Genomic DNA, 26,699 nt, shown 5'->3' with positions numbered 1-26,699 from the left:
TTCCCTTCAATCAATTTCGCAGACCTTGAATGGACAATGCCAGATTGGAACCTGTGAAAGAGAGCAACCACAATTTGAGAGACTGTTAGACATTGCAGAGCATAATGAGTGGTACAAGTGGGCTCGTTTCACTGTAGAACAGATTGATCTTGCAGATTGTGTGCTCTGTACACCATCACCTATGAGTAAATTGATTGTTGTGCCAAACCCGTTTGATTTTAGAAACTGTGCTAGGTATTACTCCAAAAGTTGTAATAGGCAGACATTATTTTTTATTATTTTAGGTTTACCTCAGAAATTAATATGGCTGCACATATGTGAAAAAAAGCACATGAGATGAAACCCACATGACACATCTTCACATGGTTGACCTAATTAAAATGTATTTTCTTATTGCTAGAGTTACAGTAGAGCTTCACATATATTAATAGTCAAAGCCGCAGCAGTCAAATAAATAAAAGCATAAACAATGGTGCATCAGTTTTCTGAGTCCCCCGGAAACACTTCCGTTGTCGTTTGTGGTACTTGCAGCGCGTTTCTGTAATTGTTTGTTTTGCGAGAATTTGCAGCGCGTTTCTGTATGTGTTTGTGTTGCGAGAATTTGCAGGGCATGTGTCGCCAAACTAATGAAGATGCTTTTTGAATTTGCTGGTGTTTTTTCGGTTTGCATGTGTTTTCTTCCGTTGCAGCGCGGTGACACCTAGCGGCTTCCGTAAATCTGATCCTTATCTGGCACTTACTGTTCAGTTAAAAACCATCACTTTCACAGCAGCCAACTGCAACATCACAATAAACTGACAGACATTTACTCACGGTTTAGTATAATAATTGTACAACACTGAACTGCTAAATAACAGTAGTGTGACAGACAGGAACTTTAACTTCACAGTTAATTAAACTAGTTTCACTGGAGCATTCTATGAAATCACAGTAATACAATGGCATACATACTGTGAGGGCACAGTACACAACAGTTATTTTACAACTCTTTACTGCATACATGACACAGTGAGTTACTGTGAAAGCAACCAGAAGCCGGTAATTTACTGTGAAGTCACATACTGCAGCATACTGTGAAAGTCATGCAACCAGAAGCTAGTAATTTACTGTGAAGTTACATACTGCAGCATACTGTGAAAGTCATGCAACCAGAAGCCAGAAATATACTGTGAAGTTACGGTCAAACATTTTACAGTGTACCTTGTCCCTGTTCATGCGGATGATGCTCTCTTCTGGAACATGCCGTGACCTTAAAAACAGCTGAAGATCGTCCTCCATCGTTGAGCTACACTAAGTAATTGTTACAGTTTTATATTTGTACTCGCGTGGAGGTTTGTATATTTTGTCTAAACTGCGTACATCACATCCAAAATCACTCAGGTGATGCTGTGCAGTTGCACAGAAGTTACCGCGCATAAATCTCTCGTGAGAACACACGTTTCACAAGATATTTCATTAGGTTTTCTTTGCGAGATAACGCAAATATGTTTGCGAGAGAACGCAAAAGTTTTGCGAGATAGTTAACGCAAACATGTTTGCGAGAGAACGCAAAAGTTTTGCGAGGGAACGCGATGTTTTGCGAGATAACGCAAAACCTTTAAAAAATATTTTCTCTTCCCTCTCATATTTTTTCCACCCAATGTCCCTAAAAGGGCTCCGTAGAAGTGCACACACTGTCATGTAGCAGGACATTCTGCATGCCCACACTGAAATTTGATGTTTGCAAGATTTCTGTGAATTTTAATATTCCAAATGAATGCAGAAATCGAAGCTGCATTGAACTTACAAACGTTACACGTATAAAGTATGATGAGACCCTAACGTTAAAACGTCCACCTGCACTGTCAACGACCAACTACTGTTATGCTACTGTTAATAAAGTGACAAAGTTTAGTCCAAAGAAAACTTAAGAAACGTACCGCTACTATCTTTGAGGCTACACTCCCATCACAATGCAGGCTGCTGCAGGTCGGAATAGTGGTTGCGCCAAAAGTGGTGCGGCGCCAAAGAGTATAGATACCAAGAGGCGAAACTCTGGTGCTTTTTTGGAAACAGCGTGGCTGCCATTTTGGGGTGAAAAGGCTTTTTAACTGACATGGTTTCTATCGAGCTAAGGTTTTTGTCATCATGTATTATCATCATTCAGATTGGATTTCAGCTTCATTGTTTTTTTTAACAAAGCACCTCATATTGCCATCGCGACAGAAAAAAAGACGAGTCGCTTTCACCCCAAATTGCGGAAATCGCAGTGCGCTGGTGTTGCAATGGAACGTTCTATTGAGTTTCGGCTCTTGGTATCTATAGTCTTTGGCAGCGCTGCGCTGCTCCCGGATGGGGTGTGACATCAAAGTACCGCGAAAGCAATTGTAATAGTTACGGAACAAGCTGCACTCAGATTCCCCTGTCACGGTATTTTGATGTAATTTCGGTGATCGGATTTGCGCAGCGCTGCATGACGTTTAAGTCATTACTAAAGAGTTACGAACAGGTGAGTTTGATCAGGGTTAAGGCTGCAGGAAGTTGACGTCGCAAGCCACAGAGTTTAGAACCACCAGTAGCCTACATCATAAGCCTGTGTCAATGCCATGTATTTTTGCTGCTTGTAAACAAAACCTTATGACAACTCAATAAATGATTTATTTGAGAAAAGTCTATTTTCAGACTTTACTAAACTGTAATACCTGTGAACTGGGAAAATCTCTATTTTAATTATTTAAACCCTTTCTAGTATAGAACTATGAACAATCATGCTTGATTGTTGTGATTTACCACAGGCCAGTGTTGGTTAGGTTAACAAAGTCGTTTTTTCTAGCACAATCCTCTAATGTGATTTTCACAATATTTTGATCAGTATTGTAATTTCTCATTGAATATAGCCCACACTCTCAAAAAATATGGTTCTTAGAAGGTTCTTTAATGATGGTAAAGGTTCTATATAGAACCATGTCTTCTGAAGAACCCCTTTTCTGCTGAAATGGTTCTTTGTATTGGGAAAGGGTTCTTTATTCCTGCCTATTTTGGTTTAAAGTAGATCAGTTATTTAGAAGCTGCCTCCTGATTGGTTGTATGTCCTGAATCAAAGTCCTGATTTAAGTCCTGCTGAGGTGCCTGCAGACTGATACACCACACAGGTAAGCTTCAGACTGTTTTTAATCATATATATATATATATATATATATATATAATTTAAGATATTCTATGGTTATATAATTTATGGGAATCTGCTTTACCAATTATGTAGGATAGTTAAAATGTATATACTCTACTTAATATTTAAAAAATGTATTACATTAACAATATTATCCTAGCATCAATCATTATTTAGTTCTACTGGCTGAACTTCCATAAACCATTTTTCTAAAGTATTTTCATGCACATTATCTTGATGTTTCGTCCACAGTATGTTGTACAACATGTATTTAGGTTTATTTATTGATATTTCAGAGTTTCGTATGTGACCTTGTCCTGGGAGTGAAATTGGAAGAGACGGGTATTTCTCGAGGTGCTAACCAAGTATCAGTTCAGCTCAGAAGTCTGACAACTGTGTCATACTTGATGTTTTAAAGGTGATATATTCATGTTACTTTTAAAGTTGATATCCTTTCCACATTAAAACGATAGCAATTTACAATTAAAATAATTTTGGTAATTCAATATTGTGTATTCTTATTGTACTTATATGTACATGTCTCTGTTTCAGGTGAATCATAAGCCGAGCTCTAAACCACTGCAGGTCTGACTTTGACGGTTGAGGCAAATTCAGTGACACATTCAAAGGTAAGTAATAAAAATTTGCGAATGAATCTTTAGCCAAACATTATCTTTATTACTATGACTATGATGACCACAGCCATAGATGGAAAGTGGTGGGAATCTGCGATGATCATGGCCTGCAATTTGAGCCCCATGCCAGACGCTTTTGATTTGCCAGAAACTCAAAATCATTACCACACATAAAAATAATGGATGTAGTTATCTGCAAACAATATAAACTGACTTCTTGGCTACACTGCTTGCTGTATAATCTTGCTGATCAGTAATCATGTATTTTTATAATTTTCCTGGTTATATATATACTTTTATTTCTATACATTTTTGTTGTCACATTTCTACTGCTTTTGTGCTAAAATGGACTAAAACATATTTCTTTACTTTTTCCTTTGTCTCTGTTTAGGGCTAATATGTTTTTTTTTCTGTAAAGCTGCTTTGCAACAATGCAAAATTGTGAAAGGTATTAATATGTACAAATATAATGAATGTTCCATGACATTTAATGATGTGACTAGAAGGAAATAAAAGTATTACTTGATTTACATGTCTTACTTATTGTTTTTATACGGTAAAATGGAAATAGAAAATGATAAAATCCGTAAAAACTAAATGAATGAATTAATAAAAATACCTAAATTAAAACCCCTCCTGTTTTCTGATAAAGAAAGGGTTCTTTATAGCGCCACTGAGGTTCTGTATAGCACTTTTAAAGGCAGGGTTCTTTATGGAACCTTAGAAAAAGGGTTCTGCTATTGTTACTTCCAGTGCATGAACACAGTGAATTACTGTAGATTTCACATAGTACTTGTTTGTTGTGACTTTCTACAGGACAGTACTGGTTACTGTGACTTTGTACAGCACATTCCTCTTTAATGTGATTTTCACAATATTTTGACCAGTATTGTAATTTCTCATTGAATATACAGTAATTCACTGTGACCCCTAATACAGTTATCTCCAGTGCATATGAACACAGTGAATTACTGTAGATTTCACATGTATTTTTTACAGTGTAGTACAGTTTTCTTATATTTTGCATTATACCTTTGTAGACTTGTTGAAACATTACACTGAAAGCTATGTTTGTTTTAGGTTGTAACTTACAACATCAACAATAAAAATACTGTATTATACTGCAAGTAAGAGTTTATTATTATGAACCTTCCACAAAATTCTCAAAAGTAAATTTGCCAGTGTTAAATTAACATGTAAACGGCATACAACACACACAGAAAATAAAGAAAATGTAAATATTTAAATCAGCTGGCATTTAAAAATATGAAATTGTAACATTCACTATATTTGTTTATTGCTGCTTAAACACATAATAACAGAAAATAAATAAAAGTCAGAAGCTTACAATAGTCCAGATTTGATTGTTATACATAATGGCCCGGTTTCACGGACACAGTTTAGTTTAAGCCAGGACTATGCTTTAGTTGAATTAAGATATTTATGTCGCTTTTATGAAAATGCCTTAGAAGAATACATTACTGGTGTGCATCTCAAGACAAAACAATGGTATTGAAATATTTTAAGATATGTCTGGGCAATTTATATTCAGTTAAGACATGTCACACATTCATTTTAGTCTGGGACTAGCCTTAAGCCTTGTCTGTGAAACCGGGCCAATGTGATTTAGATGTGCAGTAAATACACCAGAAACTCTGTTTCTCATGTTTTTTTGGATGTGGATTTTGAATCATGAGAGAAAGTTGGTATACAACAAGCGCTAATACATTTTTCTTCATGTTTATTTTGTCTGCAAGACTCTAAACACTTTCCTTTATGATGCATTGATGCAAGACAGGTTAAATGTCTTCCTCTTAGGGCCTCCTCTTTTTTGTGCGTTTGAAAGTGCAGTAACTACCTCTGTTTTTTGCTATCATCTTGAACAATTGTTCAATCAGTTCTGAGGCCTGGTTATGATTACTGCTGTTGATGACATGGTACCTGTTCCTACAAGTACGGACCACTTTTTTGACCTTGTTATGTCTGGAGATGTCAATGGGTTGATCAAGATTTTCGAGTTCCCTGCCACTGGTGAAAATAATCATTGTGTGTTTTTGAGTTTCGGAACCTAGTCGTTTTCTAATGTTGTGAAAAAGACCTTGCTGGTGGTTGCTAAACTGGGATAGCGGTACTACCCAGAGAATTGCATTAGGACCTGGGTGAGATAACATTATACACCTCTTAAGTTCTTTTGCCCAGCTCATTGGGGTGAGTGTAAAGAGATTTGGAGTGTCCACTACAGTTACGTTTCCAACTGTTTTCCCCATGGACTCTTTGATGGTAAATAATGGAAAGTAGTTTTCACCAAGGATGAGGTTACCTACTGAACTTTTCTCAGTCCCGGGGGGCCCTAGCAGAAGGATCCTCAGATGGATTGCTGGATTGCTGCCAATTGGGTTCTTGTCCTTCAATTGATTTTCTGCTAAATAAATTCAAATTTCGTTTTTAACAAGTTTGACTCTTACAAAGCAATGTTTAAAAATATTCTTTTTTTCCCACTACCTTTTCTGTACATCAGCATGTATGGTAGCCTTGAGCTATGAAAAGGAAAAATACATTTACACATTTGGCAGACACTGTTATCCAAAGGAACCTGCAGTGCATTTGAGGTATACATTTTATTAATCAATGAATTCTCTGGGAATCGAACCCATGATCCTGGTGTTGCTAATGCCATGCACTGTTGCGATCCCGGCCTTCTTGGGGTCTGTGTCATGCGTGGTTTGTGTTTTGTTTTGTCGAACATGTGGAGTGCCGTTTGACAGCTCTCCACGTGTCCGGTGTCTGCGTCATTCGCCCCGCCCTCGTGTTTCCCTGTCAGGATTTCCCCACTCACCGGCTCTCATCACTCTCACCCATAGCTCCTTTTCTAATTAGTACTCACCCCTGTTCTTGTGTTTACCTCACACCTGCAGCTTATTCCTTATTTGTAGACCTTCCTATTTATCCCCTTTCGTCCTCTCACCTTGTGTCAGACCGTACTTGTTACTTTTGCCTATTCTGACTGACCCGGTGCTAGCGTGTCTAGTACCGTAGAAGCCTTTTTGTTCCTAGTCCTAGTCCTAGTCTTGCTCGTCGTGTTTTCCCGTTTTAGTGGCTCCTCGAAGCCGTTTTACTTTGTCCCCTGCTTAGCCTTCCTTTTCTGTTATTTTTTGCTCTCTGTCCCGCAGCGCTCCTGTACCCGGACCTCTCCTTCCACACTTCTACCGTCCAGTCACGCTCGGCGGCTCCTGCTTCACAGGTGCCGCGTCTCTCCATTGCGGGACTTCGCATCGGACCGAGCACCCTCTCGTGACTATCTCCTGCCGGTGGCATCACGGACATTATTGTGTTGCCTTTATTTTTAACAATAAAGTGTACTGTTTCACCCGCAACTGAGTCTACCGTTTCTGTACCATGACAGAACGGTCTGACCATTCACCAGACTCAGCGGGCGCAGACCATCTGCGCAACTCGCTTCAGCAGCAGGGAGCTATGCTTGGCCACCAGGCGTCACTGCTGAATGCCACCTCACAAGATGTCGAAGTTCTCATGGCCCAAGTTGCTGATCTACATCACCGGCTCGACGAGCTCCGCCGAGACGCCGTGGACTCTCGCGCACCCCTCGCCGCACGAGGACTCTCCCTAGAGGCTGAGCCACACGCCAACAGTCCTCCGGTGTATGACGGAGACCCAAACGCCTGTCGAGCCTTCCTCTCCCAGTGTGCGCTGGTTTTCGCTCTGCAGCCGCGACGTTATGCCACGGATGAGACAAGAATCGCTTACGTCCTCACACTCCTTTCTGGGCGCGCTCGAGAGTGGGGAATTTCCATCTGGGAGAACCAAGCCCTGTGTTGCCGATCTTTTGCAGCCTTTCGCACTGAGATGGCGTCTCTGTTCGATCGGTCGGTTCGAGGGGACGAGGCGGCCGTCCAGCTCTCTCGTCTTTCCCAGGGACGGAGCTCTGTTACGGATTACTTGATCAAATTTCAGACGCTGGCGGCTGCCTGCGAGTGGAACGAGGGAGCGCTTCATGCATGCTTTTTGGACGGTCTCAATAATACTATCGCCGACGAGATCGCTGCCTTGGAGGCACCGCGGGACATGGATGCTCTCACTAATCTGTGCCTGCGGATTGAAAACCGAATCTCTGCTCGCCGCCGCCGCCGTCCTTCACCCACCTCCTGGCGATCTCGTGAGTTCGATCCTCCCAAGTCTCCTTCCGCCCCGACGCCGCTGAAGGAAACTTCATCGATCGCACCACAGCTCGTCGATGGGGGATTCCGGCCACGCCCCTTTCTCAGCCGGTCTCGGTCCTGACGCTCGCGGGGCATCCCTTTTGCACTATTACTCACGTCACCCCTCACGTAAGACTTCACCTTTCTGGGAATCATTGTAAGAACATTATGTTGTACATCCTCGATTCCCCCAATACTCCCATCATTTTAGGGCATCCTTGGTTGTCACAACATAATCCTCACGTTGATTGGGTTAATAATTCTGTTTTGGCCTGGAGCTCTTTTTGTCATGCGTCTTGTCTTGGTTCTGCCCCTTCTTCTGTCTCTGTGCCTTCTGTGTTACAGGTTACTGCCTTCGATTTGACCGGGGTCCCGGAGGAGTACCATGACCTTCGTACCGTGTTCAGCAAGTCACGAGCCACCTCTCTACCTCTGCATCGCCCCTACGACTGTGCCATAGATCTCCTACCAGGCACTTCTCCGCCCAAGGGTCGACTTTATTCCCTGTCTAGTCCTGAAAGAGAGGCCATGGACAAATATATTAATGAATCTCTCCAAGCTGGGCTCATTCGACACTCCTCCTCACCGGCTGGGGCTGGCTTCTTCTTCGTACAGAAGAGAGATGGTTCCCTGCGTCCCTGTATTGACTATCGAGGTTTGAATGAGATTACGGTAATGAACAAGTACCCCTTACCACTCATGTCAACTGCCTTCGAACTTTTGCAGGGAGCTCGGGTCTTTACTAAGCTAGACCTCCGCAACGCCTATCACCTGGTCCGTATCTGTGAGGGGGACGAGTGGAAGACGGCCTTTAACACACCTTCGGGACATTATGAGTATTTGGTTCTCCCTTTTGGTTTGACCAATGCCCCTGCCGTCTTCCAGGGTCTCATTAACGCCGTGTTGAGTGACATGATCAATCAATTTGTCTTTGTTTACCTGGATGACATTCTAATCTTTTCCCCCTCTCTCCAGGAACATTCCCGACACGTGCGCGAGGTTCTCCAGCGATTGTTAGAGAATCAACTATTTATCAAGGCAGAGAAGTGCAAGTTCCATGCCGATACTGTTTCGTTCCTTGGCCATGTCATATCCCCCAGGGGGATTGAACCTGATTCGTCTAAGATCAAGGCTGTCGCCGAGTGGCCCATTCCCGACTCTCGCAAGGCTCTTCAGCGGTTCCTGGCGTTCGCCAACTTTTATCGGCGATTCATCCGGGGTTTCGGCCAGATCACCGCTCCGCTCAGAGCATTGACCTCCACCAAGGTTTTGTTCAGATGGAATCCTCAAGCTCAGGTAGCCTTTGACAATCTCAAGTCCCGTTTTGTCTCTGCTCCTGTGCTTTGTTTTCCAGACCCTGAACGACAGTTCATTGTCGAGGTCGATGCCTCAGATGTTGGGATAGGCGCGGTTTTGTCTCAGCACTCTAGTGGAGATGAGAAGGTGCACCCTTGTGCCTACTACTCCCACCGTCTTAGCCCCGCTGAACGAAACTATGATATCGGTAACCGAGAGCTTCTGGCGGTTCGACTGGCTTTGGGTGAGTGGCTCCATTGGTTGGAGGGAGCAGCGCAACCCTTCTTGGTCTGGACGGATCATAAGAATCTTGAATATGTCTGTTCAGCCAAGAGGTTGAGCTCACGCCAAGCCCGTTGGGCACTCTTTTTCGGTCGGTTCAACTTCTCCCTCTCATACCGGCCAGGCTCTAAGAACGTCAAGCCTGACGCACTCTCTCGTCTGTTTGAGGCACCTGGGAGTGAGCTTACGGCCGATGCCATCCTTCCCAAAGTGGTGGTGGTTGGGGCTGTCTCCTGGTCCCTTGAGCGACGAGTAGAGGATGCCGGACGAGGGGAGCAAGTACCGAGAGAGTGTCCTGCGGGCAGGTTGCTTGTGCCGGTTGCGCTGCGTCCTGAGGTCCTTCAGTGGGGGCACTCGTCCAAGTTTTTCGGCCATCCAGGGGTACGAGGAACCCTGGCGTCCGTACGTCAGCGGTTTTGGTGGCCTTCATTGGCCACAGATGTTGGACAGTTTGTGTTGGCTTGCCCTATTTGTGCTCAATGTAAGCCCTCCCACCGCCCACCTGCTGGTCTGCTTCGTTCCCTTCCCATCCCCTCCCGCCCTTGGTCACACATCGCCGTGGATTTTGTCACTGGCCTCCCTCCCTCTGGCGGCAACACCGTCATCCTCACGGTGATGGACCGCTTCTCCAAAGCGGCTCATTTCATTCCCCTGCCCAAGCTGCCATCCGCCCGGGAGACCTCTCAACTGTTGGTGGACCACGTCTTTCGTCTCCATGGGTTACCGGTCGACGTCGTGTCCGGTAGGGGTCCTCAGTTCACTTCCCGGTTCTGGAATGAGTTCTGTAGACAGATTGGGGCCTCAGCGAGTCTGTCTTCAGGTTTTCACCCTCAGACCAATGGGCAATGTGAGCGAGCCAACCAGGATCTCGGAAGTAAGCTCCGCTGTCTAACATCTCATAACCCCTGCTCCTGGAGCCAGCAGCTCTCCTGGGTCGAGTACGCCCACAATTCCCTCCCAGTGTCCTCATCAGGTATGTCTCCTTTTGAATGTTCTGTTGGGTATCAACCCCACCTGTTTCCCTCCCAGGAACCCGAGGCTGCGGTTCCCTCTGCTCTGGCCTTCGTCCGGCGCTGTCGCCGCACCTGGACGAGAGCCAGAGGGGTTCTGGCCCAAACCTCCCAGAGGACCAAAGCAGCGGCCGATCGTCACCGGATCTCTCCTCCGCCCTATGTTTGTGGTCAGCGGGTATGGCTTTCTACCAAGGACCTGCCTCTCCGGGCGCCCTCTAAGAAGTTGGCCCCCAGGTTCATTTGGCCGTACCGCATCACGAAGGTGGTTAATCCGGTGGCCGTCCGGCTCAAGCTTCCCCATAATCTTGGTCGAGTTCACCCTGTCTTTCATGTTTCCAGGGTTAAACCAGCTGTCACGTCTCATCTCAACCCCGCCAGCAGTCGTCCCGTCCCCCCTCCCCCACGGTTGGTGGATGGGTCCCTGGCGTACACCGTCAGGAAACTTCTTGACGTTCGTCGCCGTGGCAGGGGCTTCCAGTACTTAGTGGACTGGGAGGGATATGGTGCTGAGGAAAGGTGTTGGGTGCCGTCTCGTGACGTTCTGGATAGGTCGTTGGTCGTGGACTTCCACCGGAGATGAGGTGAGCCCCCTCCGTAAGCACTCAGTGAGCGATACTGGGGGGGGGTACTGTTGTGATCCCGGCCTTCTTGAGGTCTGTGTCATGTGTGGTTTGTGTTTTGTTTTGTCGAACATGTGGAGTGCCGTTTGACAGCTCTCCACGTGTCTGCGTCATTCGCCCCGCCCTCATGTTTCCCTGTCAGGATTTCCCCACTCACCGGCTCTCATCACTCTCACCCGTAGCTCCTTTTCTAATTAGTACTCACCCCTGTTCTTGTGTTTACCTCACACCTGTAGCTTATTCCTTATTTGTAGACCTTCCTATTTATCCCCTTTCGTCCTCTCGTCTTGTGTCAGACCGTACTTGTTACTTTCGCCTATTCTGACTGCCCTGGTGCTAGCGTGTCTAGTACCGTAGAAGCCTTTTTGTTCCTAGTCCTAGTCCTAGTCTTGCTCGTCGTGTTTTCCCGTTTTTGTGGCTCCTCGAAGCCGTTTTACTTTGTCCCCTGCTTAGCCTCCTTTTCTGTTATTTTTTTTGCTCTCTGTCCCGCAGCGCTCCTGGACCCGGACCTCTCCTTCCACACTTCTACCGTCCAGTCACGCTCGGCGGCTCCTGCTTCACGGGTGCCGCGTCTCTCCATTGCGGGACTTCGCATCGGACCGAGCACCCTCCCGTGACTATCTCCTGCCGGTGGCATCACGGACATTATTGTGTTGCCTTTATTTTTAACAATAAAGTGTACTGTTTCACCCGCAACTGAGTCTACCGTTTCTGTACCATGACATGCACTGTGCACCTTGCAGCGGCAACAACATAAACAATTGTTATGTGGCCCAAACTTCCAGTAAATATACAATGAAATATTAATATAAATTAATATTAATATAACTAAAATATAAAATAAATGGATACATTATAACCAAAGTTAACTACAGGCCAGGCACGTGCATCCAATGAAACCGGAAGGCATTTTAAAGCCCCAATCCATAAATTTAGCCTCTTTATCATCACCATTTGAAACATAAAAAATCAGGTTACTTGCGGAGTTATGTGCCCCTCTGCACAGACGAATCTGATGGTTTGAGCTATATGGGTTATCTGTTATCACTGCATCAGAGCAGATCTATCATTGTACATTGACATGATACTAAGACATGTCCTGCAAGGCATACTGTATATCTGAAAAATGTCATCTGAATAAGTAATATACAGTATCTGCTTTTGTTGCTGATGAAATGAAACATAAACATAAATGCTGATTTTAAGTAACTGCTTAATAACTTTAAGCATAAGGATTGCTGCTTTCAATGCGTACATTTATTAATGGGGGACTGACAGAAAGATTCATAAGCAGCACTTACCCCTGCAGTGAAGTTTCGGACTAGAATAAGAATAAAATAGACAATCCATATCAAATAAATTATTATTATCTGACCTTCATTTAAAACAAGCTGCCTTGTAAAACTTTGCTGTAGTTTTGCAGCAGGTTTGCCAGTAACTTACTGTAGATTTAATTTACAATTTTGTTTTAAACATAAACTTACCTATTTCTTTTCTTTCACGAAACAAGACTAAATATCTTAGGTCACTTTTCTTGTTAGGTAAATGTATCGTAATTTAAGAAGTTTAAAATGTTAGGAAGAATGTAATTTTTTTGCAGTGTTGCTGTGCTAATGCCAGTCTCTTCTTGCTCATTTTACATTTAGTTATTTAGCAGACGCTTTTATCCAAAACGACTTGCAGAGAGTTCAGGAAGCAGTAAACCGATTGCATGCAGGAGCAATAATACAATAGGTGCTAATACCAAGTTACTAGTTTCAACAAAAGCCAGAACAATACCTGTTGAAAGAAAGAGTATTCACAGAAGAGATGGGTTTTAAGTAGTTTTTTGAATGTTGTGAGAGATGTGGTTGACCGGACTGAGTTAAGAAAAATGTTCTGAGTTAGGAAGAATGTTCCACCAGGAATCTCAAAAGTCAAAGTTTAACTCAAATTGAAAACATACTAATAGGAAATAATTGAAATCTACAGTAAGTTACTGGCAAACCTGCTGCAAAACTACAGCAAAGTTTTACAGTGTGTAATTAAAACTATTCATAATTAAAACTGTTCACTTTTCAAGTTTTCAACTATTCAAGTTTTTATTCATCGACATGTACCTCCGTAACAGTGCGGTCATCAAAACTGTACCATTTCTGATTTTGATCAGATTTGATTAGAGCATCGTAGTGTCCACCACTGTATCCTCCATTGTGATTGATAACAGCATAAAGGTTAAATGTTTGATTCTGGAAAAAATATATAAACATGCGTTATAAAACTGATTTAAGATGTTGTTTGCATTTAGTAAAATTCGTTTTTAGCTGTACCTTAATATCCAGACTTAAGGGTACATCAAGTGCACATGAATTCTTTACGTATCTGATCTGGTTGTAATCAAAGGCGAACCTCTTCAGATGAAAAGTGAGGACAGTGGGATACTCATCTATTTCACTCCACTGTAAGTGTACAAAAATGCAGAAATTAAAATCGATGTGTAGGCCCATGTTCCAAATGTAACACCGTTTACATACTTTCAAAATTTGTACATCTATAACTCACAGTCTCTGTTGGTGTTTTTTGGTCACATCTGTCACAATACATCCAGTCATCCTGGTCTAGTCGCAAACGTTTAAAGAAGGCCTTCAGGGATTTTTCCTTTTGTGTTATAAATAAAAATGAATAAAAACAGCCCCATGTTTTTTCTTCAAGATCTAATATTGCCTACTTGACGCAACATAATTTGCTGTTGGCTTTTCTTACCACGGTATGCTGTTCGTTATTTTCATCCTCGATGGGCAGAAGTATTGAGATGAAGGAACTGGTTTTCTTGTTGATGTTATCACACGATATGCACTTTGTAATGTTGTTCATTTTACCCTCAAAGACCTGCAACAAATACTGTGTTTAAATGTCCGATTCATATTTAAACAGGCCTATAGACCAGTGGTTCTCAACTCTGGCCCGCGAGATCCTCTTTCCTGCCGAGTTTAGCCCCAACTCTGAAGAGGCTAATCAAGAGGCTAATCTCTGTTGCTTGACGCAACAGAGTTGAGAACCAGTGCTATAGACTATACTTTTTACAATGATTTTAATAGAGACTCACATGATTTAATTATATTTTATTCAAATCTAAAAAGGAAGTGACAAATACCTCAGAGACACGTCTCCCCACTGCTTTTAAAATTTTCCTATAATATTCCACTGCATCTTGTTGCTCATAAACTTGAGGTTGTTTGACGATTTAAAGAAAAAGGAATACATACATAGTTACCACTGGGTAAAGTTCATCATACAATAAAAATGCAAAATTATATCATAGCTTTTAGTATGTTTTGCACAGGACCCTTAACCCATTCTCAAACATCTGATAGTAATGACTTGTTAGTGTTTTTTATTAAGTTACCATTTCCTATGCCAAGACTTGTTGTTATTCCTTTGGTTGTGGCTACATTTACTGAAAGTTGTTTAAACAGCTTCTGAAGTTGTCGCAACAGATCTTCACCGCAATCTTCAGGGGCTTTGTCATAACTATAAAGTGATCAGCATAAATTCGATAATCTTAGTAGGCCTACATAATCGAAGCAGCTGACTACAAAAGTGTAATAAAATAATATATATATACTGTATATAAACGATTATCATAACAAAAATTACCTCTCCACTGAATCTCTGAATTCTTGGGTCATGAATAGAGATTGCAATACTGCATTCAAGTAACAGGTGGCACCCTGATTTATCAGGCCAAAATATTGAACTTCGTTCCTGAATGAACAGATAAAAGCAGCATGGTCTCTTGAGGAAAACGTGACGTTAACACATAGATGCACATAGATGTTGATTTTAATTTTATGTCATTGAAAAAAAAGGTTATATATTTGACATATTGTAATTTAAAGGAATAATAAATCATACAGGTTCAGTTTCGCCAAAATCAGAAGAAAAATGCTTACCAAGGTTTTTCAGGTATTATAATAACTGATATATAACAAACAGTACACAGTGTGATTTTTCACGGTTAATTTTGAATGTGGTATAGCCTAATGTCTTAAAATGTCAACCTACTCAACGCGCGTCAGTTAATCCCGGGATTTTCATGATTATCTTCCGCTGACGTTTTAGAGAACAGTTTGCCTGAATTGGTTTTCTCATCCATGCACCTGTTGGTTGCATATCATAAATTACTTTTCATTGAAAGTATTTAATGTAAAATCCATTCTAAGTTCACGTATCGAGTGAAAAAAAATCATGCATGAAATAGATAATTAGAACAATAACTTACTTGAGAGATGAAGCTTGGTTTTCCTTCTCTACGGAGGTAGGCCTATTACTTTTACAGTTAAGATATTATTAACATCCTGGTTGTAGAAGTTCTAACTTTCCAAAGCAAATGACAAGTACAGTTTTACTTTCGTTTTTATTGAAGTCACGAGGGAGACTGTCCAATAGTCTGCAATTCAAATCAGAAATATTCCAGAATTTATTTTGTTTGGATTTTTAATTTTTATTAAATTTATATTTACAATTTGTTTTTCAAGTGTACATTTGTGAACTATACGTTTAGCAACAACAAGTCAAAAATCAAAAAGACAAACCAGTTTTGAGACGATTAAATATCTGTGCATATTCACTTTAAACACTTTACAATGGTGCTATATAGCACTAAAAGTGGTTCTTGGCTAGTAATCATAGGGAACAACTTTTAGTGCTATAGAACCATATTTTGGTGCTTCAGTGCAGGTTCTTCCGTGGTTCTTTGGGATGACTGAGGTGCTATATGGAACCGCTGAAGAACCATACAGGGGCTTAACAGGTTCTTTATACGGAAACGGTGCTATATAGCACATCGGTAACCCCAAAGAACCTCTGAAGAACCACTGAAGCACCAAGATATGGTCCTATGTAGGACTAAAAGTGGTTCCCCTATGATTACGAGCTAATAACCACTTTATAGCACCATTTTTTTAGAGTGTAGGGTACAATGGGGTTAAAGGCTCCATGGGGTATAAGCAGTGTTCGAATTGTGTCAAGGCTCTTGGGGGGTCCCCTAACCAGTCTTCAAAAAAACAAACAAAAAAAAACAGACGGAGCTGCCAGTACAAGCATCAATCATATGATAGTTTGGATCATTTTAGTAATTTGACCACATTACACGCATAAATGTCCTTAACATGCTGATAATCCAATAAAAGAGACCCACATGAGGGAGAGATTAAAGTACTTTTTTTTTTTTGTTGCAGTGACCATGCTATCGATCTTGCTGTTAATTTTTTTATCTTGCATTATAGCCTAGATTTTTTTAATAAGATTTTGCCTAGGTTTGATGTCTTTTTTGCTGAGATTTCACTCATTGTAAAATTTCTTAAACTTATTTATAGCAATAAGAATAACAAGTTTTTCAAAATGTATGATAACATTTTTTATTACTAATTGAGATTTTCCTGTCCTCTTATTTTCCTTATTTTTTTCTTGGCCTTTGATTCTTGTTCTTTATATTATTGTACTGCGGTTACCTTTTTTTGGAATATTAATAAAAATAATTGGAGCCAGTGAGGGAGAGTAGCGTCACCTCATGCAGAAGCCTATGAGCGTTTTAAACGTGATTCATCTCCTGATAATGTACATCAAGTATATGAAAATAATCCATACGAACCAATGCAGGATAAGAAAAACAAATGTCATTCCTTTGGGCAAAAGCAGAAGGGTAGCCTTCTGGTCAAAGTCAGAGCTCATTGCAGAAGGGACCGCAAAAATGGGGAATGCAAAAGTTTTCTGAGGGAAAGAAAAATATTATTGGGGAAACGCAAAAGTTTTGCAAAGGAACGCAATGTTGGGGAGAGCAAAATATTTAAAATATTTTCACTCCCTTTCCTATTTTTCCACCACCTGTATGTCCCTGTAGTGGCTCAGTGTCGCATCTGTTTTGACAATGTGAGATAACATCGGATATAAAGAAAGACTTGCATATCAAAATTAGTTAGCCTAACTGTAAAGTTTTAAGATAAACGCTTACAATATGAGAGGATCCACACGCAGCCAGTGTCTTGCTGCGACATCTCATGTGTCACGGTTCAGCAAGGACAACAAAGAGAGGATCCACATGCAGTAAAATATTTAATCAAAAAGACACATAAGGGTAGCTCAATGGTCCGAGAACCACGAGGGAGCACATACAACGATTCACAACAGACAACTGAACACCAGCGCTATATATGCACAGATGAAGGGACAAACAGGTAATGAGACACAGGTGAGACAATACACGATAAAGAGACAAAGCATGATGGAAACTGGAGTCCTTACAAAAACACAGGTAGTACACAGAGTAGCATAGCGCCCTCAGGTGGCGAAATGAGGCGCCAGTAACAGGGCGTGACAGCATGTCTTCATTGAACACTGTGTGGCGCGCTTGAGCATGCATGAATTTTTCAGATAAAAATTACATTTTAGTTTTATGAAACTTGTACAAATAATGGACAAATGTGTTTTGTCTTAGCATGATAATTTGACAAAAAAGTTAGTTGTCTAGTTTTAATGAAAAACCAGGGGACCCCCCAAGTTCACTATTTTAGACCTTTTGAGAGGTCCCTTAAGGCTTATGAGGGGTCCGGGACGGCCAACAGCCCCCCCAATTCGAACCCTGGGTATAAGGCACCTTTGATTTGATTTTCCTGTAAACCACTACATGGCACAAAAAATGCTGTAGCGTTTTCCAAAACATTAACTTTTCCCTCTGCATGTGGATATTCAGCTGATCTTTGACACAATGTTATTTAAGCAGTAAATAATAATGGCTAAAATTACTCAATATATTTTGAAATAAAGGTCTTGTTAATGATCATCCGTTTTGTTCAAGTTAATTTAAGCAATAACAGAAGAATATGTAAAATTATGGTATTTGGGGTAAGAAGCACCCCTGTTGTTGGGACTAAAGGCACACTAAAGTAACGTGATAAACAGCTGGCTGACATTTGCATTTGTTGACACGACATGGTTAGATTCCCAAGTTACAAGTTGAGTGCCCACCTTAATCACCATATTTATAATGAAACCATAAATTCAAAATATTATATTAATGATATAATATCATAAAATATCATTTATTGTTAGTACTGTAAATCAATATTAAATTATTATGAGATCTCCAATGCTTTGAATCTTCACTTTTTCAAAAAAATATTGTTTCTGTTTTTATATAGCCTATTATGATATTAACATATTTTAATGACAGTATATTTATTGAACAAAAATGAATTATCGAAATAAACAAAAAACAGTACAAACTTTGCTAAAGTGATGTTTTGAACAAGTATTTACTTAAACATTGTTAAAACCATATTATTTTACCTAAAGTATTTGAATCAATATTGTATGCCTTTTACCTCATGCTGGTGAGCTTGTGGGGTAAAAGCACATTGTTTCTTAGGGTGTGCCTCCCGTTGTATATATTTGTGAACTATTTTGCCAAAGCCAAAGCCTTCCGCATTATAGAAAAAATGCATTTTGTCTTGCAGCAAAAAGAGAAGTTAAGATAATGTTAAAAAGTCAAAATGTTTCCTCAAATTCCTCGTATAGCTAAACATGATTTAGAACTCCCCGGGTAGACGCAGGACCATGAAGAAAGTGGAGCGGTCCTCAATTTGGTGGTCTGAAAACTTGTCCTGGTCTTCTAGCTGTTTATCTGTGTACAGCAGTCTGAGAGACGATACATCATCACCTAGTGGTAACACAACGGGTTAGGGTTACAAAGTGAATATGACAGTAGAAAAACTGAAAACATAACTTGCGAAAGGTTTAAACACGATCAATGTTCAGGATGTTCATATATATTTTTAATTTATTAGATTTAATCTCACCTGCTTGACCCGGTAGTTTTTCCGCAAGTTTCTTTTTGAACTGTAAAACAGTTGTATTGTTAAATTCTTCCTGTGAATTCGCAACATCTACTGTCTTTCTCTCCCCTTTTATTCCAACCACCTCAATCTGGAAAATCTTTCCCATTTTAAGGAAACTCCTAGCAAGTCAGTGTCGAGCAATGTTACGAGTACTGCAGGTTTCATTTTCTCTTTTTGCTGCTGCGGTGGAGGTGTTGCTGTCAATAAAAGCAGACACCATCCTTAATAGTTTTGAACTGAAAATATTTACCAATCCACGTTAACACAAGATGTTAGCGTACACTGCCTATCTTATCTTAATTAACTGGTTGAAGTTAAACAAAAATGATTAAAGGTTACGAGTAACTTGGACTGAAATTATATTGACTACCCCAGTAGGGTATGAAATAAATATGTGAAAAAGCATATAATGTATAAAGATCAGGCCTAAGATCAAGAAATTCATATAAATTGGTCAAAGCATATACTGTATAATTTGTTCCAAAAAAGATCAGATTCTGTTATCCTCATCGTTAGTGCACACGATCGATTAAACCCGAATCATTACAATATTACACACTATTACAAATAGGCCAACTATTGAGTCATTCATCACATTTCACTATTTGCCAGCTCCAATGCCCTTCACAAAAAATAAAAATACGTGTTAGAAAAAAGTCCCTCAACCGAGAAAGCCACGTGACATACTAGAAAGCGAAACAAACGTTCTTAATATTAGGTTCATTTTCAAGCAGACTGGAGCAAACGAAGAAACAATGACGGAACAACATGAAGAAAAGCGCTACGATCCTAATGACACCACACTCAAGTTTGTATCGCGCCAGGATGATATAAGTATGATCATAAACTTTATTCAGCGGCAAATTGCTTATTTCGTGTATAGTGATCAGTGGTAGTGATGCAGTTAATACTCTGAGAATGATGTTATTAGTAACAAACATTTTTCTTTTTTCAACATTTTACATATTGTAATTGTCACGGGTGGGGTGCAGAGAACCCAGATGCAGGCAGGCGGTGCCGCCTGCCTGCATCTGGGTTCTCTGCACCCCACCCGTGACAGAATCCAACAGCCTAACAAAGAACCCAGTAGGCGGCATGGACACTGGACGGTCCCACCTAGCTCGCCTCCTCTGCGGAATCCGCCAGGGGAGCGAGAGCTTGGACGAATATGTGGAGAGGTTCCTGGATGTCGCCGAGAATGGCGTCTTTGGGGAGGAGGAGTTTGCCGTGCTTTTCAACTCCGGTCTCAGGAATCCACTCTCGAGGGCGGAGATGAGGGCGTTGGGGCCGCTGGACTTCAACGCTGTGTGGCTGTCCGCCGTGGAGCGGTCAGAGTCCACGGTTTCAACATATTCCAATTACCCATCTTCGCTGGTCACGATCCCTGAGGGTGGTTCCCTGCAGATCGGGGTTGTGGGCATCGCCACGCCATCCCCCTCACTCTCGGCAGCCTCTCCACCGTCCACCAGCCTCGTTGGCAAGCGGGGGAGGCGAGCGTCCTGGGGATCCACCTCCGAGGAGTCCCAGCCGGAGCCAGCCGTTCCGTATTTGTCTTGTGCTGTTGGATTGTACTCTGTTCATTGCGTTCTGTATGTGCTGTAATTCTGCGTGTATTATTCCTCGAGTTTCCTGCCTTGTCTTGTTAACAAAAATACTTTATTATACAAAAACAAAACACCCTCGATGGGAGAAAAACAGAAACAGAACTAAGATCTAAACATGAAACAAAAACTTCCCACAATGGGGCAGAACAAGAACTAAAAAATCCAAAACTTAAACTCACAAACACAGGCAAGACAAGGCAGGAAACTCGAGGAATAATACACGCAGAATTACAGGACATACAGAACGCAATGAACAGAGTACAATCCAACAGCACAAGACAAAGAAACATGAGGGTATAAATAGGGAGAGACAAACGAGGGATAACGACACGGGGCAGGTGTGGGTAATTAAACACTCAGGGAAAGATAACGAGGAAAGGAGATGGCGGGAACAGAGACGAGACACTGGAGAGAACGTATATTATTGTCAAAAGGACAATAATATGTTTCTCTCCACACATAACCAAAGGCTTTGTCATGACTCTGCTACAGGACCAAGAAAAACATGACTAAATGAAGCAGAGCCATGACAGTAATAGAATTGACTGACAAGATTCAAGGTTTACGAACTTTCTGTATGTAAATTGTCTGTATGTTACAAAAAACAAATATAGCATTAAAGAGATTAGGAAAATTAAACTCTAAGGGGCCGAAAACGCATCGCACTGCCTTAAAGAGCAGTGCACTGTGGTTTTAGGCAGCCACCGAATCAGCTGCCCTGTCAGTTAAGGATTATAGCGCGAGCTCTTTGGTTTGCTGTTAACTGTCATATTAGCAGAAACTTTAGTAATAGCATATGTAAAAGTTTTTTTCCAGCTATAATAATTTCTTCATGCCTTAAAATGACTTGAAAGATGTTGGTAACAGAACAGCACAACCCCATTCACTTATATTGTATGGACACAAAACCAATGCAAGTGAATGTGGGGCTGTTAACAAAATTCTTCAAAATATCTTATTTTCTGTTCTGTGGACGAAAGAAAGTCATACAGGTTTGAAATGACAAGGTGAGTAGCCTAAATGATGACAGAATTTTAATTTAGAAGATTAACTACTCCTTTAACGTGATTGGTTTGGGTTATGATGCCAACATTTTTTAAACTGTCTTTGGTAAACTGCAGTTTTTTGGAGAAAATACTCAATGGTTTAAAATGATGACTTCGCACATAGTTTATCTTAAAGCACACCACTAGACATATATACAACAATAAAAACTTGATTTTTCATTTGTTCATCTGATTCTTTTTAATTAAAGTATTAAACATTGGGCTTCTCTAGTATATTACTAACTTAATTACTTTTTGGTAATTGGGTGTCCATGAGTTTGTACAGAGAGTAAAGCAGAATTAATTAATGTTTTGAAAATCTCTTTTTATGTTTAAACAATCTTCAAAAAGGCCACGAACGTTAAATGATCTAACTGTACTTTCAGCTCTGGATGATGACCCTGAAATTCTTCGAGCTGAGATGTCATGTGGTCATGCAGTTACTCCACAGTCACTTACTGCATGGTGTCGTAGTCTACTTGACCAGGTACCAACACATTTATTCAGACTAAATAATTACTATCGATTTAAAGACACATTTAAATATACAAACTGGACTCTTTCAATTATGCTTTCATTGCCAGGGGCAGTACAAGTTCATGTGCCCTGCACTTAAAGATGGAACAACACAGAAGTGCAACGCAGAGTGGCAATATGTGGAGGTGCGGCGGTTGGCTGTACTGACACAAGAAGAACAGAGGCATTTTGAAGAAGCCATGGCTGTTCTGGCTGCAGCCGTGTACTGTGAACACAAAACAGTGTGTATTTTGTGTAACATGCATCAGAAACATACCGAATTTATTGTTCCCTTCAAAGTAGTCTATGCTACAATAGTTTTAGTACAAATATCTTTATCTATTTTTGGTGAGACCATAATAAATTTGTGCTTACTGTAGTTTTACTACAAATAACCACAAGACTGTGCTGTGTGTCATATTTAATTTTTTATAGGGGTTCATTGTTACTCATAGCCAATCTGTTTTTATAACATTGAACAACTGAACTAATCTTTAAAATCTGTTTACCTCCAGTGCCCTGGATGTCAGACATTCGTCGAGAGAGCCGAACTAACCAACCTCTGTGTCATGTGCACTATTTGCACAGCTGAAAAGGGTAAAACATTTCATTTCTGCTGGCAGTGCAGGAGGGAATGGAAAGGTCCAGGACCTCGTTCTGACCGCTGCGACAACATCGGCTGTATCAACACTGACGTTGACAAGTTGTCCAAATGTTGTGATATAACACTACCTGCTGTTAATAATTTGAGTTGCCCATCCATGCGAGCTTGCCCTACTTGTGGCAATCTTGTGGAGCATGACACGACAGGATGCAAGAATATCATATGCAATCGCTGCAATGTTGAATTCTGTTTTGTCTGCCTGAAAATCACTAAGGTGTGCTTACAAACAAGTTCACACTTTATTCCATGTTCTGGCGGGCTTGCACCACGACAGACCTCTATTCCATCTTGGAATAGACGATAACTCGCCGTAAGAAATGTTTTAAAACAAAATAGGCTACATTTAAATTTTCCATTATTGCCTTAGTATTAACATGAGCTGTGATTTCATGTGGGAACATTAAGTTTTGTCTACAGTCCCATCCTCTTATTATTTTTTGACCGTTTTATTTGGTCTAATACTCTAAATAAAACATAAAAACAAAATAAATGTGAATATGTTTTCACTGCGGAATATCACTGTGCTTCTAACATGTTTATGTGATCAAGAATAATATTTTAAGGTGTGGCTTGCCTATCTGCAGGCTTTCCTATCGGCAGAGAAATACTCTATTATACGATTAATATCAGTCTTTAACTTTAAAACATGACACACATACATTATATTACTAATGTTACAAACATAAAATAGAATCAATCATAAATTCCTGTCAACACAGATCAGATATAGTGCTAGATTGACAGAAGGTAACTCAGAAAATCAATTAGGAAGGTATAGGGTTACTTGTTTTTGTTTCTATGAAACCAAGTTATTCCATCATGGAATTAAGCTTCTGTGTCCTGCATTAAATTTTTTATAAATCTTAAATTTAAAATGCAGTACACACCTAAATTCCATTTAAACAATTGCTTCCACGACTCAAGATCTCGGAAGACACTCCTTTGGATTTTTCTCATTAGCAAACTAACCTGTTTGACAGGCAGGCAATTATCATATGACACGGAATTTCCGTTGATGAGCAAAACTTTTATGAAAATAAGCCGATTCCTCAATTAAATGCCAACAAAACCTGAAGACAGATGTAATAATGTAAAAGCAAAAAATAAGTTATTTGAATCATTTGATTGGCATCAACAAACTAAACTTCAATGAAAACAATTCTTGTCAATATTTTATGGTGTCTAGATTTTTATCTGATCTGGTGGAAAGATTCCCATTGGTAAAACGTAAACGTGTGTTAAGCAAAAATAAAAGCAAACAATTGAGGACACGTGCAACATTGTAAAGGTGACAAATATGCAAATACCAGCAAGTCATTTTCTTTTTCTTGGAAATGCTGCAATCCTTCATAAAAACATCTCAGATCACATTTAACCCCAAAATAACCATTTAGATAACATGAAATTATACTATAAAAATATTTTTTTCAAAAACTAAAAAATAGTTTGCTTCTTCCTGCAAAAATAACAGGCTTGATTAAAGAAATAAAAAAATTGACTGTTCACAAAAATTCAAATATTTTTAAAGGTTAGATCAGGAAGAAATTTATTTTTAATTGAAACCAAAGCTAAACAAGAAAATACTGTAATAGCTCATTTTTTTATTCTTACAAAGGTAACATTTTTGAGCTTTTAGACATACAGATGTGTGTCTGTCTATGTAGCTTGATATGTAATGCATTCTCTTTATTTAGTACGAGCTAGTGTATATCATTCTAAACTAGAAAAATCAATAAAACAACAAAAATGGACCCATTTAATAACATTAATACAAAAAAAGTTTTCATGGGTTATTCGGATGCAGAACTCTGACTGGATGTCATCTGTGTTGAGCTGCCACCCTGCTGCTGAGTCTTAAGCTTCTTATAATATTTCTGAAAAATAAAGGTGAAATTACAACCATGTTTCAGCAATTAATGCAAGTATTACTTAACTAAATATAACTGAACATATTTGTACTTGTATTCAAAGGACAAGCAACCTGAGAGAACATTTATCCATTACCACGAAAAGTAAAACTATTCATTTCAGATCTATAAAGTATGTGTTTTTATGTACAATTCCTTTTGAATAAGCGCCTATATTTTATTACGTATTTCCAATATTTCCAACAAATTAAATATTTTTACATGAATATTTGCTACATAGTAACCCTTGGAATTCAATTGTAACATGTACCTCCATGTTCTGGTAATGCCGTAGACTACTACAGTGAGTGTTCTTGGCAGTTTCTTCGTTGCCATAGAACAGCGAGCAGAGTCTGCAGAAGAAACCCGTCTTTGGTACCACAAAGTCAACTCCTATGGAGGGCACAGGTACCCGAAAAGCACAAATGAGACACCAATGAGATCACCAAAACTAAAATTCCAAATGGTTTCCAAAACAAGAGAAAATGCAAGACACAAAAGGAAGCGTTTTGTTTTTAGGGCGGATAATAACCAATTGCTTGAGATTTTTAGGATTTAGGCATTTATCATCTTTTACCAATGGGGTTGTTTGGGATAAATGGGGGCAAGGTGAAGTCTTCAATCACAGGGGAATGAGACCGAATTTTCGTGGCCTCGGGTTCCTGGCTTGGCTCCGTTTCCCATCTTGTTTTGGACTCTTCTGCAAACACAGGAAGGAATGAAACGAACATGTTACGATCTAATCTTATTGGCTCTCTAACAAAGACACCTAAAATGGTCAGAAATTAAGTTCCTATGAGAATGAACGAAATAGTCTACATGAAAGGGCCATTATCAATGTCCACTACTTGTTGCTCTGGCATACCTTTGGGTGATGCGTTTTTGTCAGCGATGGGTGTTTCAATAAGAGCTCTTTCGGGTTTTGTGATGTTGTCATCTTTGCTTCTTGAATGCTCATCATCTGTCCCTGAGGAGACGGGTTCTGTGCTTGATGCATCTGGAGCACTCACAATTTCAGCTTTCTGGGACTCTGGTTTAACGTCAACGGGGTCTACAGTAAGACTTTCTTGTATGGAAGTTGTTACTTGGTCACCTTCTGTACTTATCTCAGGCTCATCTGCCTCTTTGTCACTTGGTGTCACCCCTCTTTTACCCCGTGTGGATCTCCTCACTACAAAGATGAAAAAAAACATGTAAAGCTTGCTTGTATCACCCCTCTCTGGGAAATACAGTACATCCATTAAAAAATAAACTGAGGATGCAACTCAAAAAGCCACTCACCTGGGGTTTGGCGGGCTCTCTTTTTGGCCCTTGTAAGTCTCTTTTTTACTTCTTTTTCCTTGACTTCTTCACTGGGTTGTTGTTTCTCTTCCTCCTCCCCTACTTCATCCACAGTTACAAAGTTCATCTTACGGAGCTCATCTAAGTCACAGGCTTCCTCTTCTTGCTGGACTGATTCCACGTGCTCTTCTGGTCTGGGGGAAGTGATGATGTTGGAGCTGGTAGGCTTGACCTTCCTTTGATCCACTTCCTCAATCTCTTCATCATCGCCTTTGGCCTCATCGAGTGTGACCAGTGTCTAAAAGGTCAAAAAGAGGAGAGTCAACATTAATATAAAGAACAGCATGTGCAACGTATGATTAATATAAAGAACAGAGTAATATAAAGAACAGCATGTGCAACGTATGATTAATATAAAGAACAGATTAATATAAAGAACAGAATGTGCAACATATGATATAAACAAATCAAATTATATATATATATATATATATATATACAGACATGCCCAAATTTGTTGGTACCCTTAAGCTCATTGAAATAATGCTTCATTCCTCCTGAAGAGTGATGAAATTATTAAAAGTTATTGTATCATG

At 40.3% G+C, this 26,699-nt stretch overlaps 4 protein-coding genes across 12 annotated transcripts in view; 1 reads left to right on the top strand and 3 right to left on the bottom strand.

Annotated features, from left to right (window-relative positions):
• si:ch211-212k18.13 (ubiquitin carboxyl-terminal hydrolase 47) overlaps positions 1-18,688 on the bottom strand; it is a 33,049-nt gene extending 14,361 nt beyond the window's left edge. For 2 of the 7 annotated variants that reach the window (XM_057326609.1, XM_057326610.1), the window contains exons 1-13: positions 18,573-18,688; positions 15,473-15,640; positions 15,256-15,350; positions 14,848-14,955; positions 14,597-14,721; positions 14,345-14,415; positions 13,954-14,079; positions 13,753-13,848; positions 13,521-13,649; positions 13,311-13,439; positions 12,513-12,532; positions 6,286-6,320; positions 6,104-6,205 (exon numbers count right to left, since the gene is read on the bottom strand). In XM_057326609.1, the coding sequence (XP_057182592.1) occupies positions 6,104-6,205; positions 6,286-6,320; positions 12,513-12,532; positions 13,311-13,439; positions 13,521-13,649; positions 13,753-13,848; positions 13,954-14,079; positions 14,345-14,415; positions 14,597-14,721; positions 14,848-14,879 (865 nt within the window). In that variant the 5' untranslated portion in view covers positions 14,880-14,955; positions 15,256-15,350; positions 15,473-15,640; positions 18,573-18,688. Of the gene's footprint in view, positions 52-4,488; positions 6,206-6,285; positions 6,321-12,512; positions 12,533-13,310; positions 13,440-13,520; positions 13,650-13,752; positions 13,849-13,953; positions 14,080-14,344; positions 14,416-14,596; positions 14,722-14,847; positions 14,956-15,255; positions 15,351-15,472; positions 15,641-18,572 lie in introns of those variants that run through there. The other 5 variants (XM_057326608.1, XM_057326606.1, XM_057326604.1 and 2 more) reach the window with 5 other exon arrangements.
• zgc:194655 (uncharacterized protein LOC794380 homolog) lies at positions 18,394-19,265 on the bottom strand. Its single transcript, XM_057326612.1, has 2 exons — positions 19,047-19,265; positions 18,394-18,907 (listed from the first exon to the last, which is right to left on the bottom strand). The coding sequence occupies exons 1-2, from the start codon at positions 19,189-19,191 to the stop codon at positions 18,777-18,779; spliced, it is 276 nt and encodes a 91-aa protein (XP_057182595.1). The 5' UTR covers positions 19,192-19,265; the 3' UTR covers positions 18,394-18,776.
• A 513-nt stretch (positions 19,266-19,778) lies between these two features.
• On the top strand, positions 19,779-23,412 carry si:ch211-212k18.15 (uncharacterized protein LOC563681 homolog). Its single transcript, XM_057326613.1, has 4 exons — positions 19,779-19,919; positions 22,122-22,222; positions 22,320-22,493; positions 22,767-23,412. The coding sequence occupies exons 1-4, from the start codon at positions 19,841-19,843 to the stop codon at positions 23,217-23,219; spliced, it is 807 nt and encodes a 268-aa protein (XP_057182596.1). The 5' UTR covers positions 19,779-19,840; the 3' UTR covers positions 23,220-23,412.
• Positions 23,413-24,444: 1,032 nt separating this feature from the next.
• Positions 24,445-26,699, bottom strand: part of znf638 (zinc finger protein 638) — a 29,027-nt gene continuing 26,772 nt past the window's right edge. For all 3 annotated transcript variants that reach the window (XM_057326603.1, XM_057326601.1, XM_057326602.1), the window contains 5 exons: positions 26,104-26,401; positions 25,688-25,993; positions 25,400-25,522; positions 25,094-25,215; positions 24,445-24,789 (listed from right to left, as the gene is read on the bottom strand). In XM_057326603.1, coding sequence (XP_057182586.1) covers positions 24,706-24,789; positions 25,094-25,215; positions 25,400-25,522; positions 25,688-25,993; positions 26,104-26,401 — 933 coding nt within the window. In that variant the 3' untranslated portion in view covers positions 24,445-24,705. The remainder of the gene's footprint in view (positions 24,790-25,093; positions 25,216-25,399; positions 25,523-25,687; positions 25,994-26,103; positions 26,402-26,699) is intronic.

The sequence above is a fragment of the Triplophysa rosa genome, unplaced genomic scaffold (assembly GCF_024868665.1).
Source record: "Triplophysa rosa unplaced genomic scaffold, Trosa_1v2 scaffold113_ERROPOS166647, whole genome shotgun sequence".
Lineage (NCBI taxonomy): Eukaryota > Metazoa > Chordata > Actinopteri > Cypriniformes > Nemacheilidae > Triplophysa > Triplophysa rosa.
This window is presented reverse-complemented; position numbering and strand designations above follow the sequence as displayed.

What these genes read in the sequence shown, in the direction of transcription:
- zgc:194655 (XM_057326612.1), bottom strand. Translation starts at nt 19,191, where the DNA reads ATGGGAAAGATTTTCCAGATTGAGGTGGTTGGAATAAAAGGGGAGAGA. An exon ending in AAAACTACCGGGTCAAGCAG is followed by an intron (nt 18,908 to 19,046) that starts GTGAGATTAAAT and finishes TGTTACCACTAG; the next exon opens with GTGATGATGTATCGTCTCTC.
- si:ch211-212k18.15 (XM_057326613.1), top strand. Translation starts at nt 19,841, where the DNA reads ATGACGGAACAACATGAAGAAAAGCGCTACGATCCTAATGACACCACA. An exon ending in GTCGTAGTCTACTTGACCAG is followed by an intron (nt 22,223 to 22,319) that starts GTACCAACACAT and finishes TTTCATTGCCAG; the next exon opens with GGGCAGTACAAGTTCATGTG. An exon ending in TGTACTGTGAACACAAAACA is followed by an intron (nt 22,494 to 22,766) that starts GTGTGTATTTTG and finishes GTTTACCTCCAG; the next exon opens with TGCCCTGGATGTCAGACATT.